The sequence below is a fragment of the Eumetopias jubatus genome, unplaced genomic scaffold (assembly GCF_037043125.1).
Source record: "Eumetopias jubatus isolate StellerSeaLion01/CBP00866 unplaced genomic scaffold, mEumJub1_p1.0 scaffold_10, whole genome shotgun sequence".
In the NCBI taxonomy this organism is placed as follows: Eukaryota; Metazoa; Chordata; class Mammalia; order Carnivora; family Otariidae; genus Eumetopias; species Eumetopias jubatus.
The window spans coordinates 28,424,645-28,442,206 of NW_028274816.1; the positions used below are offsets into that span (position 1 = coordinate 28,424,645).

Genomic DNA, 17,562 nt, shown 5'->3' on the forward strand with positions numbered 1-17,562 from the left:
GGGAAGTCTGCTTAAGTCTGCCACTCCCCCCACCTGTTCTTGCTCTCTCTCTTCAATAAATAAAACTTTAAAAAACAGAACAAAACAAAAAAACCTCCCCTACGCTGAGGGTCACCAGAAAATAAGTAAGTCTTTAAAACTACCTCAAAAAACAAAAAAACTCCCCTAAGCTGTTGGTTGAGCATCTACTCTTGGTTTCTGCTCAGGTCGTGATCTCAGGGTCATGAGATCGAGCCCCACGCTGGGCTCCGTGCTTGGCATGGAGTCTGCTTGGGATTTTCTCTTTCTCTCTCCCTCTGCCCCTCCCACTTGTGCTCTAGCTCTAAAATAAATAAATCTTTAAAAAAAAAACAAAACACAGGGGCACCTGGGTGGCTCAGTCATTAAGCGTCTGCCTGTGGCTCAGGTCATGATCCCAGGGTCCTGGGATCGAACCCCGCATCGGGCTCCCTGCTCCGCAGGAAGCCTGCTTCTCCCTCTCCCACTTCCCCTGCTTGTGTTCCCTCTCTCGCTGTGTCTCTCTCTGTCAAATAAAAATAAAATCTTTAAAAAATAAAATAAAATAAAATAAAAAAATTAAAAAAACACACACACAAAAAAAACCCCCCAAAACTCCCCTAAGCTGAGACACAGAACACTGGCTTCTTTTCCTTTGTGACCCTCTATCCTGCCTAAACTCACCGAACAAGAGGCACAGTCTGAACTCCAGCAGGAGAAATACACTATATTGTATTTTTTCCCCTTAAGATTGTTCTGATTTTAGCTAGGAAGCTATTCTGTTCTTTACAAGGGAAGCCGTGACCTCCTCTATACAATTCACCCATCCTAGCAGGAATAACCATTTCTATTTGAGAAGAAAATTCTAATATGAGTTTTATCACCTTTCTAAATATGAAGCTGTCTCTACAAACACACTGTTTATCAGAGACCAAAATGGTAAATAATCTAAATGTCTTTATAGGGAAATGGCTTTATAAGTTACAGAACATTCAAAACAGAACACTATGCAGCCATTAATAAGAATATCAGAGCAATCTACATGCACTAACATGAAATGTCTTGGTGTATGTATATATTCTGTATTTTTAAGCAAAAATGACAAATTTCAGGAAAACAGGCTTAGACGATACTATTTATGTAAATAAAAACAATTTTATATATGGGAAAAAATCCCATACACAGATACTAAATACTTAGGGAAAGGTCTAGAACAGAGCTGTCCAACTGAAGTATAGTAAGAACCACAAATGGGAGCCACATATAGAATTTAAAACTTTACAGAAAGCACATTAAAGACTGTAAACGTAAAATGAATTTTTTAATCACTGATTCTATTTAACCAACACATTACCACTTCAACAGAGAAACGGACATAAAAAATTACTGAGACAGTCTGCTTATGCTTATCTTACTAAGTCTTTAAAACTTAGTGTTTATTTTATACTAACACATCTGAAGTGGGGCTCAGCAGCTGCATGCGGCCATGGGCTACTGTACTGGACGAAGGAGGCCGAGAAAGAGAAATGTCTAACTACTAACTTTCCTCTTCTTCATCTTTTAGCATTATTTGATTTTCTTAAATAGCCAGGTATTACCTTTATGACACTTCTAAAAATCCTAAAACGTGTCCATATATAAAAATTAATCCAATATAGCACAAATCTAAACTTTAGCCATGAACCACAAGGTACCTAAAAAAAGAAAGAGAAAGTTTCTCAGCCTTAAGATGGGCAGATTTCTTAGGACACAAAAAGCACTAAGCATAAAAGGAAAAAAAAAAAAACGGATAAACTGACCTTCATCAAAATTTAAATTTCTGCTCATCAAAACACACCAGAAAAAGGTGAACAGGCAAGACATAAGACTGGGAAAAATACTCAGTGACATTTCTATCTGACAACATACCCATATCCAGAATATATAAAGAACTTCTATAAATCAACAACAGACTGATGAACAACCCAATACAAAATGAGCCTGGAAGAGACACTTCATAAAAGAAGAGATACAAATGGCCTATGAGCACACAAAAAGATGTCATCATTATTAGTCTTCAGAACAATGCAATTTAAAACAAGAGATAGCATTTCACATCCACTAAAATAAAAAAGACTGACAACACCAAATGTGGGCAAGGAAACGGACCAAGTGGAACCCTCATAGACTGGTGGCAGGGACATAAAATAGTACAATCATTCGGGAGAACTGTTTAGCAGTTTGTTATAATATTAAACACACATCTACCCTGTGCCCTAGAAATCCCATTCCTAGGTATTTGCTTACCCAAGAGAAATAAAAACACGTTATCTTCAAAAAAAAAAAACCTTGAAACAACCCAAACGTCCAACACTAGGATGGATAATGAACTGGTATATCCTTATACAATGGAAATAAAAATGAATGAACTACTGATAGACACAGTAACAATGGATGAGTCCCAGAATCACTATGCTGAGTGCAAGAAGGCAGGCACAAAAGAGTTACACAACAGATGACTTGATTTATATGAACTTCTGGTACAAGCAAACCTAATTCATCATAATAAAAATGAGCGGCTGCCTGAGGCAGAGGGTGTTGAGGGGGTGGGAAAAGAGAACGAACCGGAAGGCACATGAGGGGACTTTCTGGGGTGATGGAATCATACTAGATCTTAGTTTGGGTGGTGGCTACATGGATGTGTACAACGGTCCGAACTCACTGAAACGAACACTGAAGGCTCCTGTGAAAAGTAAGCTATCTTCCACCACTAGGGTCGGTGCTATGGGAAACGCAAAGGCACTATGTAATAGACACCATTTGATACATCTTTTGAACAGATGAAGACTGAGAAAATAATGAAGCTGGGAATATGAAGAACTGTCACTAAAACGCTCTCCATCACCTTTTCCACTATACTGACGTGAGTCATCACAAATCTCTTCAATGTACTTTCCTGTAGTTTTGTAATTTATAAATGAGTTGAAGGAATACTAATCGCAACTAAAATGATCTTTATCTCTCTGAAATTTTGCTTTATTTATATCTCACCCCTTTCTTGAGTATTTTCAATGAATGTCCATTTAACAAGGCATCTAGCTGAAATTACAACAACAAAGAAAGAGAGGGGAGAGGGGAGGAGAAGGAAGGAAGGGAGGGAGGGAGGGAGGGAGGCAGGGAGGGAGGAAGGAAGGCAGAAAGGAGAAAAAGCCTGGCAAAGAAGGTAAGACACGAAGTATGAGAGAAGATCTAGAAAGGACTTCCTGTGTTCAAGTGCTATCTAGTCAATTTAGTTTCAAAGGACGAAAAACACGAAGCCACTATGTTCATAAATGAAAGTCAGGGAAGTCACTCAAAAAATCCAACAGTTTATTTCTCCGCTGCCCCTCCCCACAGTTTCACTCAGTTCTACTTTTTCTTACAGTAAAAGCTGTAAGAAAATCCCCCAAAGCAACAAAGACACAGTCACTCCCAATTGCCTTAGCAAGAGGAAAACATGCCAAGTGGCAGAATGTTTAGCTCACATCCAGGTCATGTCTCCCACATCTATCGTATCTATTCCACACAGCAATTTAAGCAGCAGCCACCCGTCCCGGCCTGAACACTTTAATAATGGGACACCTTCTAGTTCAGAATCCCTCAGACACATTTTATTTTTTTAAGATTTTATTTATTTATTTGACAGAGAGACACAGCGAGAGAAGAGAACACAAGCAGGGGGGAGTGGGAGAGGGAGAAGCAGGCTTCCCGCGGAGCAGGGAGCCCGATGCGGGGCTCGATCCCAGGACCCTGGGATCATGACCTGAGCCGAAGGCAGACACTTAACGACTGAGCCACGCAGGAGCCCCCCTCAGACACATTTTAACCTGGTACCTATGCTAAATGGGAGAAAACAACTGAAAAGGTTATCCATAAGGAAACCCAAAGTTAAGTGCAGGAAAGGCTGAGGGAATGCCGAGTGCTTCCTGCCTGGGAAACAAGGCTTCCAGGCACGCATCAAAGCCTTTGCTCACTCTGACAAGAATGTACACTGTGAAATGCACCGCTGTGGCAACCACCATTCTACAAGAGGACAAGCCAACCTGAAATATAGGAAACGGGAGGAGTTGCAAAAGAAGTCTTGTGGAATGAGTAAGGAACTTCCCACATGTCTATGCTTGAACTATGGTATGATTAAGCCGAAATAAAATGTCATTCCAATCATAAAACAGATATTGCAGTCTGTTTCCGGGGTCAGTTACTTGCTGAACACAGCTGTGGAACCAAAAGTACTCTACTTTTAAGATGAAGACTGATAGAACAGATACGAGCAAAAACATAGGAATGAAATCTCCACAGATCAAAGTCCACCCAAGGCTTTTTTTTTTTTTAAAGATTTTATTTATTTATTTGATAGAGAAAGACACAGTGAGAGAGGGAACACAAGCAGGGGGAGTGGAAGAGGGAGAAACAGGCTCTCCCCTGAGCAGGGAGCCCGATGCGGGGCTCGATCCCAGGAGCCCGGGATCATGACCTGAGCCGAAGGCAGATGCTTAACAACTGAGCCACCCAGGCGCCCCCACCCAAGGCTTTTAAACAACGGTGATCATTAATAAAAGCTATTCATTTATTTATTCATTCATTTAACAAATACCTATAAATCATTTGCCATGTATCAGACTGGACATACAAAAACAAAGATACAAGGTCTATGCCGCCAAGCTCACAGTGCAGTGGTAGGGACTAACATGTAAACTGAGTGAGTACAGTTAAGTGTTAAAATAAAGGCTATTAACAAGTGCAGCTCGAGAGGGGTACTGAGATTTTCAGATGAAGACACAGACACTGACTCTAATTTAGACAGAAAAGGAATTTATTTAAAAGATATCGAGATATTGAGAGAGGGGCACCTGAGTGGTGCAGTCAGTTGAGCATCTGACTCTTGGTTTCGGCTCAGGTAATGATCTCAGGGTCATGAGATCAAGCCCCACACTGGGGTCTGCGCTCAGTGCTGAGTTGGCCTGGGTTTCTCTCTCCCTCTCCCTTTGCCTCTCCCCTCCTCTCGCTCCCTTCCCCCTTCCCCTAAATAATAAAAGCTTAAAAAAAAAAAAAGATATTGAGAGGAAAGAAAGGAATATTGGGCTTTGCAAGTGTCCCCAGAATATATGCCAAGACAGACCATGTCAACAATCTAAAAGTTTGAAATCATAAAGAATATGCTCTCCAACAACAATGCAAATGCAGTATGTAAAGCAAGGCAAGTAGGGAAATAGTAAGTGGAAGTCAATGAAATCAGAGAAAAACCAATGGAACAAAGAACTAGTTCTTTGAAAATAACCAATAAAACTGAAAATTTTCTAGCAAAACTGACACAAAAAGAGAAGACACAAATTACTGATATCAGGAATGCAATGAGTTATCACTACAAACCTCAAAGACATCAAAAGGATCCTAAGAGAATGCTACAGAATCCTACTCACATAAACAATACAGGTAAAATGGGCCAATTCCTCAAAAAACACAAACTACCATTAACACATCCACTATGAAACAGATAATCTGAGGAGTCCTGTAACCATTAAGGAAAGAGAATGTCTAATTTAAAAAAGGAAATTTCCAGGCCCAGACAGATTCACTGGAGAATCTACCAATTTTACACAATCTCTTCCAGAAAACAGAAGAGGGAACACTGTCTGATACCAAAACCAGACAAAGACAATACAGAAACAAAACCAAGAAAAGTAATACCAACATCTCTCATAAAAAATATACACAATCCTTAAAATACTCACAAACAGAATGCAACAATAATAAAAAGAATTATATAACATGACCAAGTGAGTTTTATTCCAGGGATGAAAGGCTGGTTCAGTATTTGAAAATTAATCAATGTTTACTGGCTTGAGGATAGACACAGAGATCAAAGGATAGAGTTGAGAGTCAAAAACTAAACCGAATTAAAGTCAACTGACTTTTAACAAAAGTATCAAATTCAATGGGGAAATAATATATTTTTTTCAAAAATGGTACTGGGACAACTGGATATCCACATGCAAAAGAAGGAAGATGGACCTTCTATACCACACTATATACAAAAATTAACTCAAAATGATCAAAGACCTAAATGTAAGCACTTAAACTATAAAATTCTTGGAAGAAAACATAAAGGTTAATATGATCGTAGGTTAGGCAATAATCTCTTAGATATGCCACCAAAATCACAAGTGCACACACACAAAAAAAGATTCACTGGATTTCATGAAAATAAAAAAAATTTGTGCTGCGGACACGATCAAGTGAAAAGATAACCCACATGAGAAGTATTTACAAATCATCTACCTTATAAGAACTTGTATTTAGAATATATAAAGAACTTTTATGATTCAGTAATAAAAAGACAAATACCCCAATTAAAAATGCGGAAAGGATGTGAAAATAGATATTTCTCCAAAGAAGATATGTAAGTGGCTAATAAGCACAAGAAAAGTTCATCAACATCACAACCCACAAGGGACATGCAAATCAAAACCACAGTGAGATAGCACTTCACACCCCCTGGGATGACTATGATCAAAAAGAGGGAAAATGATGGGGCGCCTGGGTGGCTCAGTCGTTAAGCGTCTGCCTTCGGCTCAGGTCATGATCCCAGGGTCCTGGGATCGAGCCCCACATCAGGCTCCTTGCTCGGCGGGAAGCCTGCTTCTCCCTCTGCCACTCTCCGTGCTTGTGTTCCTTCTCTCACTGTGTCTCTCTCTGTCAAATAAATAAATAAAATCTTTAAAAAAAAAAAAAGAGGGAAAATGACAAGTGTTGAGAATGTGGAGAAACTAGGACCCTAATTTGTCTGCCATTGTCTGCCACAGTCTGGCATTTCCTCAGCTGAGCAGTTACCATGATATGCAATCCTACTTCCTTCCATCCGAAGGAAATGAAAAAGGTATTGACAGTAAAACTTATGTAGAAATGTTCATGGCATTATCCATAATAGCCAAAAAGTGGAAACAATCTGAATGTCCATCAACTGAAAAATGGATATCCATACAATGGACTATATTTGACAGTTAAATAAAGTACGGGGTACCCGGGTGGTGCAGTAGGTTAAGCATCCGACTCGTGGTTTCAGCTCAGGTCATGATCTCAGGGTCATGAGATGGAGCCCCGCATCAGGCTCTGTGCTCAGTGGGGGGTCTGTTTGAGATTCTCCCTCTCCCTCTGCCCCTCCCCTCCATGCACATGCTCTCTCCTTCTCTAAAATAAATAAATCTTAAAAAAAAAAAAGTACTGAAATATACAACATGGATGAACCTTGTAAACATTATGCTAACTGAAAGAAGTGACACACAAAGCCACATATTGTATAGTCCGTTTACATGAAATGTCCAGAATAGAGAGAAGTCCATATGGAGAGAAAGACTACTGGTTGCCTAAGCTGGGAGTGGGAGCAGTGGGAAGAAATGGAAAAGAGACAGCTAAATGGGGGAGTGATGGCTACTTGGTGCAGGATTTCTTTCTAGGGTGATGAAAATGGTCTGAAATTAACTACAGTGATGTTTTGCAAAACTCTGTGAATATATAAAAACCAATGAATTGTACATTTTATTTTTATTTCTTTATTTTTTGTTAACATATAATGTATTACTTGTTTCAGAGGTACAGGTCTGTGATTCATCAGTCCTACACAATTCACAGCGCTCACCATAGCACGTATCCTCCCGAGTGTCCATCACCCAGCCACCCCATCCATCCCACCCCCCTCCACTCCAGCAACCCTCAGTTTGCTTCCTGAGATTAAGAGTCTCCCATAGTTTGTCTCCCTCTCTGGTTTTGTCTTGTTTCATTTTTCCCTCCCTTCCCCTGTGATCCTCCGTCTGAATCGTACATTTTAAATGGGTGAATTGTAGGATATGTAAATTACACCTCAACAAAGCTTATAAAAAAGCTTTTAACAAAGTTATAAAAAAATAAGCCAGTGTAATTCATCATATTAACAGGCTAAAGGGGAAAAAAAAATCACACGACTCTATCAATCTATACAGAAAATGCACTTGACAAAATTTAACACCCATTCACTATAAAAACTCTGAAATTAAGAATAGAGGAGAATTTACTCAACTTGATTAAAAAGCACCTACAAAAAATCTAAAGCTAACCAAAAGACTGAATGCTTCTCCCTAAGTTGGGAACAGGGCAAGGATGTCCACTCTCACTGTTTTTATTCAACACAGTGCCAGAAGTTTGAGCCAGTGCAATAAGGGACAAAAAGGAAAAGCAATAATGATTACCTATGTAGAAAATCCCAAGGAGTGTATTAAAAACTTCTAGTACTAATATTTAAGTTCAGCAAGGTTGCAGGATATAAGATAAACATACAAAAATCAATTATATTTCTATATACTAGCAGTGAACCAGCAGCCTCTGAAATTTTAAATATAGTACTATTTATAATCACTGAAAAGAAAAATATTACATAGAAGTCTAACAAAACATGTACAGGACTTGTAGGTTGAAAACTACAAAATGTTGATAAAAGAAATGAAAGAAGATCTAAATGAATGGAAGGACACAGACATACCATGTTGATGGGCTGGAAGACAACATAGTAGAGATATCAATTCCCCTCAGATTGATATATAGGTCTGTATTAGTCTGCTTGGGCTGCCATGACAGGATACCATACACTAGGTGGCTTAAACAACAGAAATTTATTTTCTCACAGTTCTGAAGGCTAGAAGTCCAAGATCAAGGTGTCTGGTGAGACCTCTCTTTCTGGCTCACAGATAGCTGTCTTCTTGCTCTGTCTTCACATAGCCTCTTCTCTATGCGTGCTTGGAGATCTCTGATGTCTCCTCCTTTTTTTTTTTTTTTTTTAAGATTTTATTATTTATTTGAGAGAGAGAGCATGAGCAGGAGGGGCAGATAGAAAGGGAGAATCTCAAGCAGACTCCACACCAAGCAGAGGGTGTGGTGCGGGATTTGATCTCATGATGCTGAGGATCACAACCTGAGATGAAACTAAGAGTCAGACACTTAACCAACTGTGCTACCCAGGTGCCCCCTTCCTCTTTTTATTCAGATACTTACCCTAATAAATTAAGACCTTAACCTTATGACCTCTTTTAACGCTTAACACCTCCTTAAGGCCCTATCTCAAAATACACTCACATTGGGAGGTTAAGGCTTCAACCCATGAATTTGGGGAAGGGACACACAATTCAGTCCATAACAAAGTTTAATGCAATTCCTACCAAATTCCTAGGATTTGTGAAGATAGAGACAAAATTATTCTAAAATTAGTATGAAAAGGCAGGGGCGCCTGGTTGGCTCAGTCAGGTGAGTGACCAACTCCTGGTTTCGACTCAGGTCATGATCTTGGGTGTCGTGGGATCAGGCCCCACGAAAGGCTCTGTGCTCAAGGCAGAGTCTCCTTGTCCTTCTTCTTCACCCTCTCCCCAACTTTTGTGTGTGCACGTGTGCTCTCTCAAATAAATAAAATCTTGGAAAAAAATTAAAATATATATGAAAAGGCAAAGGAAATAGAATAGTTACATTTGAAAAGAATAAAGTGGGAGGAATCAGTCTACCAGATTTTAAGACTTATTATATAGGTTAGTAATCACGATTGTTTGGTACTGGCAGAAGGATAGATCATGTAAATGGAAAGAATAGACTAAGGACAGAAGTAGAGCCACATAAATAGGCCCGGCTAATTTTTTTACAAAAGTGCAAAAGCAATTCAATGGCAAAGGTGCAAAAACAATTCAAAGATGGTCTTTTCAACAAATGGTGCTGGAAAATGGACAGACAGCATAGGCAAAAAACGATTAACCTTGACCTAAACCTCCTAACTTATATAAAAATTAACTCAAAAATGCATCATGCGTTTAAATGTTAAACATAAAATTATAAAACTTTTACAAGCTAGGAGAAAATCTGGGATCTAGGACTAGGCAAAGAATTCTTAGACTTGACACCAAAAGTGTAATCCATAAACAGAAAACTGGACTTCATCAAAATTAAAAACATTTGCTCTGTAAAAGATCCTCTTGAAAGGATGAGAAGACAAGCTACACACTGGAAGAAAGTATTTGCAAACATATCTGATAAAGGACTGATATCTAGAATACATAAAGAACTCTTAAAACTCAAGAGTCAAAACCTAACAATCCAATTAGAAAGTGGGCAAAAGACATGAACAGACATTTCACCAAAGATAGACAGGTGGCAAAAGAGTACTTGAAAAGACGTTTAACACTGTTAGCCATTAGGGAAATGTAAACTAAAATCATAATGAAACATGACTACGTACCTATCAAAATGGCTAAAATGAAAAATGGTGACAACACTACATGTTGATAAGTATGTGGAGAAACTGGATCTCTTACACACTGCTGGTGGAAATGTAAAATGGTACAGCCTTTCTGGAAAAGTTTGGCAGTTTCTTATAAAAACTAAACATGCAGGGTGCCTGGCTGGCTCAGATGGCAGAGAATGCAACTCCTTTTTTTTTTAGAGCCGAGAGGTCTCACATTTATTACTGAACCAACCTACTGGTGCAGAGGCATAGTCAGAGAGAAAAATCATTTCCATGGAAAGTCTATGGCCAGGTAGGAAGGATGTTTACAGAATGATAGAACACATGATCTTCACGCAGCTTAATTAAATATGTATGCCAATTAGGTGTGTCATCTCATGACGTGTGACGCCTTACAGACCCAGCTTGGTTCTTCTCCAGTGCCTCCTTTCGGAGTTGTACCTGATCTTATTACCAGTTTTCATCCAAATCCACTGGGGAATGGGATGATTCTGCTTTTGTTTCTTGGCCAGGAATCGCTTGATTCTGAAAGTCTTGTGAGAAGACATGGCGAGAAGCAGCCAGCCACGCAGAGCAGGATGGCGGCGAAAAAGAGAGAGCGAGAATGCAACCCTTGATCCTGGGGTTTGAGTTCGAGCCCCACATGTGGTGTGGAGTTTACATAAAATTATAAAAAAATTAAAAAAAAAGCCACAAAAAAGTAAACATGCAACCACCACATGACCCAGCAACTGCACCCCTCTCAGACCATTTATCTCTGAGAAATGAAATTTTAATAAGGGCTACCACAAACGTCCACACCCTTTACCCCCTGCTGCCAAAATCCATGAATTCATTACCATATACAGCAAAAGGGATGTGATTAAGAGTATGGACCTTGGGATGGGGGAGATTTATCCTAGGTTATCTGTGTGGGCCCAATCTAATCATAGGAGTCCTTAAAAGCGGAGGACCTTTCCCAGCTGGATCAGAGAGATGAGATGGATGGGAGGAGGAGGAGTCAAGAGTCACAGCTCGAGAGGGAACTCAACCAAGTTGCTGCTGGCTTTGAAAACAGAAGAAGGGGGCCAGGAACCAAGAATGGGGATGGTCTCCAGAAGGTGGGAATGGTACACAGCTGTCAAGACTTAAGAAAATGAGAATCTAAGTCCTACATTCACAAGAAACACAAACCTGCTTTGATTTTCATACAGTGAGACCTATCTTAGACTTCTGTCTAAAAAATTAAAAAAGAATAAATTTCTGCTGTGTAAGTAGCTAAATTTGTGGTAATTTGTCATAGTAGCAATAGAAAATTTGTTAACAAAAAAAAACCTGTGCATGAATATTTACAGCACTTTATCTGTAATAGCCCAAAACTGAAACAACCCAGATGTCCTTCAGTGGAAGAACATGAAACACTCATCCACAGCACAGAATCCTAGTCAACAATAAAAACAAATGAACTATTGATATACACACAACCTGAATGAATCTGCAGAGTGAAAAAGGCCAATTTCAAAAGGTTTTATACTGTATGCTTTCATTCTTGAAATGACAAAATTACAGAAATGGAGAACAAATTAGCAGTTGCCAGAGGGGGCAGCAGGAAAGTGGGTGTGGTTATAAAAGCAACATGAGGGATCTTAGTGGACTGGAAACTTTTTTTTAAAGATTTATTTATTTCAGAGAGATAGAGAGTTCACGCATGCATTCGTGCAAGTTGGTGGCGGGGGGAGGGTCAGAGGGAGAGAATCTTCAAGCAGACTCCCCGCTGAGTGCAAAGCCCCACATCGGGGCTGGATCTCAAGGCCCGTGAGATCATGACCCGAGCCGAAACCAAGAGATGAACACTTAACAAAGTGAGCCACCCAGGCACCCTGTCCGGAAATGTTTTCTATCTTGACTATATCAATGTCATTATTCTGGTTGTGATATTATAAGATGTTACCGTAAGGGGAAACTGGGTCAAGGGTTCAAGGAATCTCTCTTTATTATTTTAACAACTGTACATAAATCTACACTCTCTCAAAATAAAAGGTTTAATAACAATAATAAAAAGGTATTGGGTTGGGCGCCTGGGTGGCTCAGTCGGTTAAGCGTCTGCCTTCGGCTCAGGTCGTGATCCCAGGGTCCTAGGATTGAGTCCCGTGTCGGGCTCCCTGCTCCACAGGGAGTCTGCTTCTCCCTCTGCCCCTCTTCCTACTCATTCTCTCAATCTCTCTCTCTCAAATAATAAATAAATAAAATCTTAAAAAAAAAAGAAAGAAAAGAAAAGGCATTGGGTTACTCACAAAATCTAGGAGGGCTCAAAAACCACATTCAGAGGCCAGAAACAATGCCCCCAGATCACACCACAGGCTACACTGGTGAAGACACAGCTGTCCTGGATGCTATGCATATGCTGCAGCTGGTACGCCCAAGAGGGCCCGAGATTTGCAGTCTCCTTGCCTCGGCCTCACCAGCCCTGGATTTATACTTTGGGCAGATGTCTGATTCATGAAGCCGAAGTTCCAAACTAAAAACTAGAAGCAAAGGAGGGTGGGAAATCAAGGGTTTTGAATTTCCAGCTTCTTGCCTCCCACAAAGGGTGGCATCTACAAGTTTGAGGGGATTAGACACTAGACTAGACAAAAAGAAGGTCCACAATAATGAAGGATAATGATTTTCAAAACAGTAAGATGGGGCTAAAAGGGGGGTTACAAATAAACTGATACTGTGATAGGAGAATTTCACACAAGAAAATTCATGGATGTTTTAGAGATTATATCAGAAAGTATTCTCAGATATTTTGTTTCTAAAAAGAATAAGGAAACCCAACAAACAGAACAATTCAAATAGCTCAGAAGAGAAAAAGCCTTGACCATTTAAGAGAGGCAGTATGTTAATGATGAAAATTAACAGCTCTTGGGTAGGAGCAGCAGCTCATAACTAATATGAAAGAGAAGTCATCAGATGTATTTTTAAAGGTATTGGCTATTTCTCCCTATGGCTCAGAGTAGTCAAAATGTTTCCTTTAAAAGTCATTTCAAACTCATCAAATGGAATGGATGACTTTGTGCTAGCTGCAGGGAAACATGAAAACAAGCAATGTAGGGTATTAGCCCTTAAAGAGCTCACAACGAACTTCTTAGTCCAGGCTAAATGGATGCTTAATATAACCCAAACGTTCTCCAGATAAAGACCGAGAAATGCCAGATAAAATATACCCTAAATTATTTTAGATGTGTAGCTAAACTCACAAGAGAGAAAGGGAAACCCCGAGAGCCAGGATCAGAGAAGGAAGTGCAAACCCCAGCAGAAGCACACGAGCAGATAGCGGCTACAGGGCAGCGTGTGGGGAGGAGAGAAGTTCCAGTAACTTCCACCTGGGTTTTGTTATACCCACATAACGGGACTGGTCTTGGGCTTACAGAAGGTGGAGAATTAGAACTAAAATCCTAAATAAAGTGGAGTTCTATGCCTGCTCAGGGAAAGGACAGATCAGGAAAAATTCACATAACAGCCTGGGGAGCAGACAAGAAAGCCTCTCAGCCTGGGCTGTAGGGGAGAGGGGAAAAAATATCTCCTGAGAACTGAAATGCTGGGCCTGGAGCCCTGCGGATTTGAGGGTCACAATTCTAATTTCAATTATAATACCTGAATGTTCCAGGAGCTCCAAAGCAAGAAATTAACATAAAAATTAGCCAAAGCCAGGGCATCTAGAAGTAACAAATTCACCTACTTTTGAGAAATACAACTTCATCCCAGGCCATATGATATCACTTCATAGACAAAACCTTGCCAAAGATGAATAAAAAATACTAAACACAAAAGAAAATAATCCACAGGAAAAGGGCCAACAAATAAAGATAACTTTAGAACCCCAAGAACTTCTCATAAAAGACAAGAACTATAAATAAGTATACATTTAAAATGATTACAAATATAAAAGAAAGCCTCAAAATCAAGATCCTATGGAAAAAGAACAAGCAGATTTGAAAACAAACCAAACAGGGGCACCTTGGGTGGGCATTTGCCTTTGGCTCAGGTCATGATCCCATAGTCCTGGGATAGAGCCCCACGTCGGGCTCCCTGCTCGGCGGGGAGTCTACTTCTCCCTCTGCCCCTCACCCCACTTGTGCTCTCTCTCTAATAAATAAAATCTTAAAAAAAAAAGAAAACAAACCAAACAGAATTTCAAAAAATAAAGTGCTCAGCCACTGAAATTAAACCCAATGAAATTAAAAGAGATTAGACATAGCTGAAGAAAAAGCAAAGTGCTGGAAAACAGGAAGTAACTGGAAGGCCACTCAGACAAATAATGAGATTAAAAATACCAAAGAGAAGTGAAGTAACATGGAGGACAGACTGCAAAGATCTGACATATACCTAACACGAGTTGTAGAAGGAGATAGTAGAATGCAAAAGAGGCAATATTCAAAGAGAAAATGCTTGAGAATTTTTCAGAACTTTCAAAAGCCATGAATCCACATTGTATTAAAACTGCAGAAATCCAAAGTCAAAGAAAAGAGCTTAAAAGAGCCTTTACTCTTTGTAGGGGACAAAAAGAAAAAATGAAATAACTATACTTCATGGTCAAACATTTAAGGGGCCATTAGTGGAACAGGACTACAAGGAGGGCATGTATCAGGGAAGAGTAGGGGAGGGCAGAAATGGGGCTTGAAAAACAGGCAGGATTCCAATCGATGGGGAGAGGTGGGGAGAGATGAGGGTACACAGGGAAGAGGAGAGAACAGCTGACCAAAGCTGAGGGAGGGGAAGATGGGTAAAGGGAAGGGCCCCTTTCCGGCTATCAGACACAGTAATTCAGAACAAGGTATGGTTGGCGACAGCTACGGTACAGCGCTCACTAACATCAGGCTAAGAATGTGAACTTAACTGTAGGTATCAAATTTCTGAGCAAGTGTCATAATCTAAACTGAATCTCTGCCAAATTATCCCAGCAGTGGCATGCAGGGTGGATGCAGGAAGAGGGACTGCAGGCTTTAAGTAAACTTAGGAAACGATTACAATAGTCCAAACCTTGAGAAAATATTCCAATCACACAGACACAGACGCTTAAGACCCAGAAAAAAGGCAAACGGGAATGGAGATGAAATGGAAAGAGGGGAGAGGAGGGAGCGAAAGAATACGAGTGACTATTTACAGACATTGTGAATGTAGAATTAAAAGCACTGAATGGACTGGGCAGTTGCGGAGGCAAGGAAAAGAAAGGGAAATAACTGAACACACCTTGGGGGAACGATGGTGGCACATTTTTTCGTCCAGAGAGAGGCAGGCAGTTTGGCCCAGCAGAGGACCACGCTGGACTGGAAAGAAGCCTTCAATTCTAGTCCAGGCCCTCTCCCTTGGACAAGCTACTTAACTTTACAGGCTCCATTTCTTCAGCTCTGTAAAATGGGTGAGAAAATGAGTCGAACGCTGAACCAGTGTCGTGTCAACGAAATTCAGAATAAATTTCTAGCAAGCAGTAAGACATATGGGTTTGGAGTTCAGAAGAAAGGCAGTACTGGAAGGGCAGAGCAGAGAATCACCAACATTAAAGAGACGGGTAAAGCTTTAGAGTAGATGAATGGTATTAAATGCACAAAGAGAAGAGGTCTGTGGGGCGCCTGGGTGGCTCAGTCATTAAGCATCTGCCTTCAGCTCAGGGCATGATCCCAGGGTCCTGGGATTGAGCCCCGCATCAGGCTCCCTGCTCCACGAGAAGCTTTCTCCCTTTCCCACTCTCCCTGCTTGTGTTCCTACTCTCGCTATTTTTTCTGTCAGATAAATAAATAAAATCTTAAAAAAAAACAAAAACAGAGAAGAGGTCTGTGAATCTTGAGAAAACCTTAAATAAATACGGTAAAGGTGGCAGTAGAAAGTTCAGAGGCATACTAGTCTTATCAGGAAGAGGTGGCCTGAGACAGTGTAGCAGAGGGAGAAAGGAGTTGTGTTTCATTCCCATTGCCAACCAATTTCGTCAGCAACTGATAAAATATAAGGAAAACAGGCTCTCCCTACCATGCCTAAAAAATATCAATGCTTTGCTTTCATTATGGTGTTAACCAAAGTCCTACTTCAAAGGAGTTTTTAAAAAAATATAACTCCAATTTCATAAAGACAGATACTTTAAAATCTAACCCTCCCTGCAGCTGGAATTCCGCCTGGCTAGTTTTTATACAATACTGTCAAACACACAGCTGACTAAGTTAGCCCAATAGGAAAGCTGGCTTCACCACATCAAGACTGGGAAATTGAGGTCCAGAGTGGTCCAACAAAAGCTAAATTGGAATGACTTTCTGAAATGGTATAAAAAACTTAGAATTACTTCACCCACAGCACAGCACAGAAACATGGCTGGAAAGCAGACATGATACTTGTGGTTACTGTTCTAAAGGAAAGTTCTCCCAAACTCTTTTTTTTAAAGCTCACTACCATTAGACAAGAGACCAAGATCAAGAGTGTTTTGCACATGGTTATCCTTGGATCTGATTCTCATTTCTGGTCCAAACAAGTCACGCTCCATCTGACTGTAGAGAAAACTCTCCTCCTTTGGTTTCTCCCTCCTACAGCTCACCATCTATCTCACAAACAACTGGGCTAAAAGATCCCAGTTTAAAGCAGAAGCCAAGGTGACACATGGGTTTTTCCCGTTCATTCTCAAATTAGTAGCTACTGAAATTGTACCACATTTCAAATTCAGGAGGCTAATAATCAAAAGGCTGTGACTTGTTTATGGTCTTATGCATCCAGAATTATTAGATCTAAAGATTAATGCTTGCTCAGAATCTTCCATTTTCTCAATGATACAGAAATAATAGCCTAGTTTAGAAGTTTTAAGTGATTTCAGCTTAAATTTATCATAGGTTCCCTTGGGTAACACTTTTGGCAAGAATCCAGAGCTAAGCAACTGAATGTAGTAAGTGCTGGACTTAAGATCAGACGGATTTTCAACCCCTAACCAAAATAATTAGAACACAGTTGCTCAGCCTCTCCCATAAGAAAAATTCCCTGATCCAAATTAAAATATTTACCTAATATGAATCTTTCTGTGTAATCATAACCTTACATGAAATGGCAACGAGATGCCTATATCAAAACCTGATCAGAAAATATGAATCACTGATTGCTATGCTTAGGATAAGTAACATTCTTCAGTGGCTTCAAAACATGTGGGAATAGTAACTTCCAACTTTAAGGACTTAAGAAAGAGATAGCACAGAGCACTTTAATGGACCCTATAATATGTAGTTCCTAAATGGGCTCACAACTTCTCTCAGTGTTTATAAAACTCAGATTTTTACCTGAATTTTTAGATGACTGAGAAT

The 17,562-nt window shown here is 40.0% G+C and overlaps 2 protein-coding genes across 2 annotated transcripts in view; both read right to left on the reverse strand.

The window, feature by feature from the left end:
- CFDP1 (chromatin remodeling protein CFDP1) overlaps positions 1–17,562 on the reverse strand; it is a 127,382-nt gene that overhangs the window by 74,511 nt on the left and 35,309 nt on the right. The window lies entirely within an intron of this gene.
- On the reverse strand, positions 10,595–10,860 carry LOC114203458 (large ribosomal subunit protein eL39-like). Its single transcript, XM_088027150.1, has one exon. It carries the CDS (start codon positions 10,813–10,815, stop codon positions 10,660–10,662), a length of 156 nt encoding a protein of 51 aa, XP_087883276.1. The 5' UTR covers positions 10,816–10,860; the 3' UTR covers positions 10,595–10,659.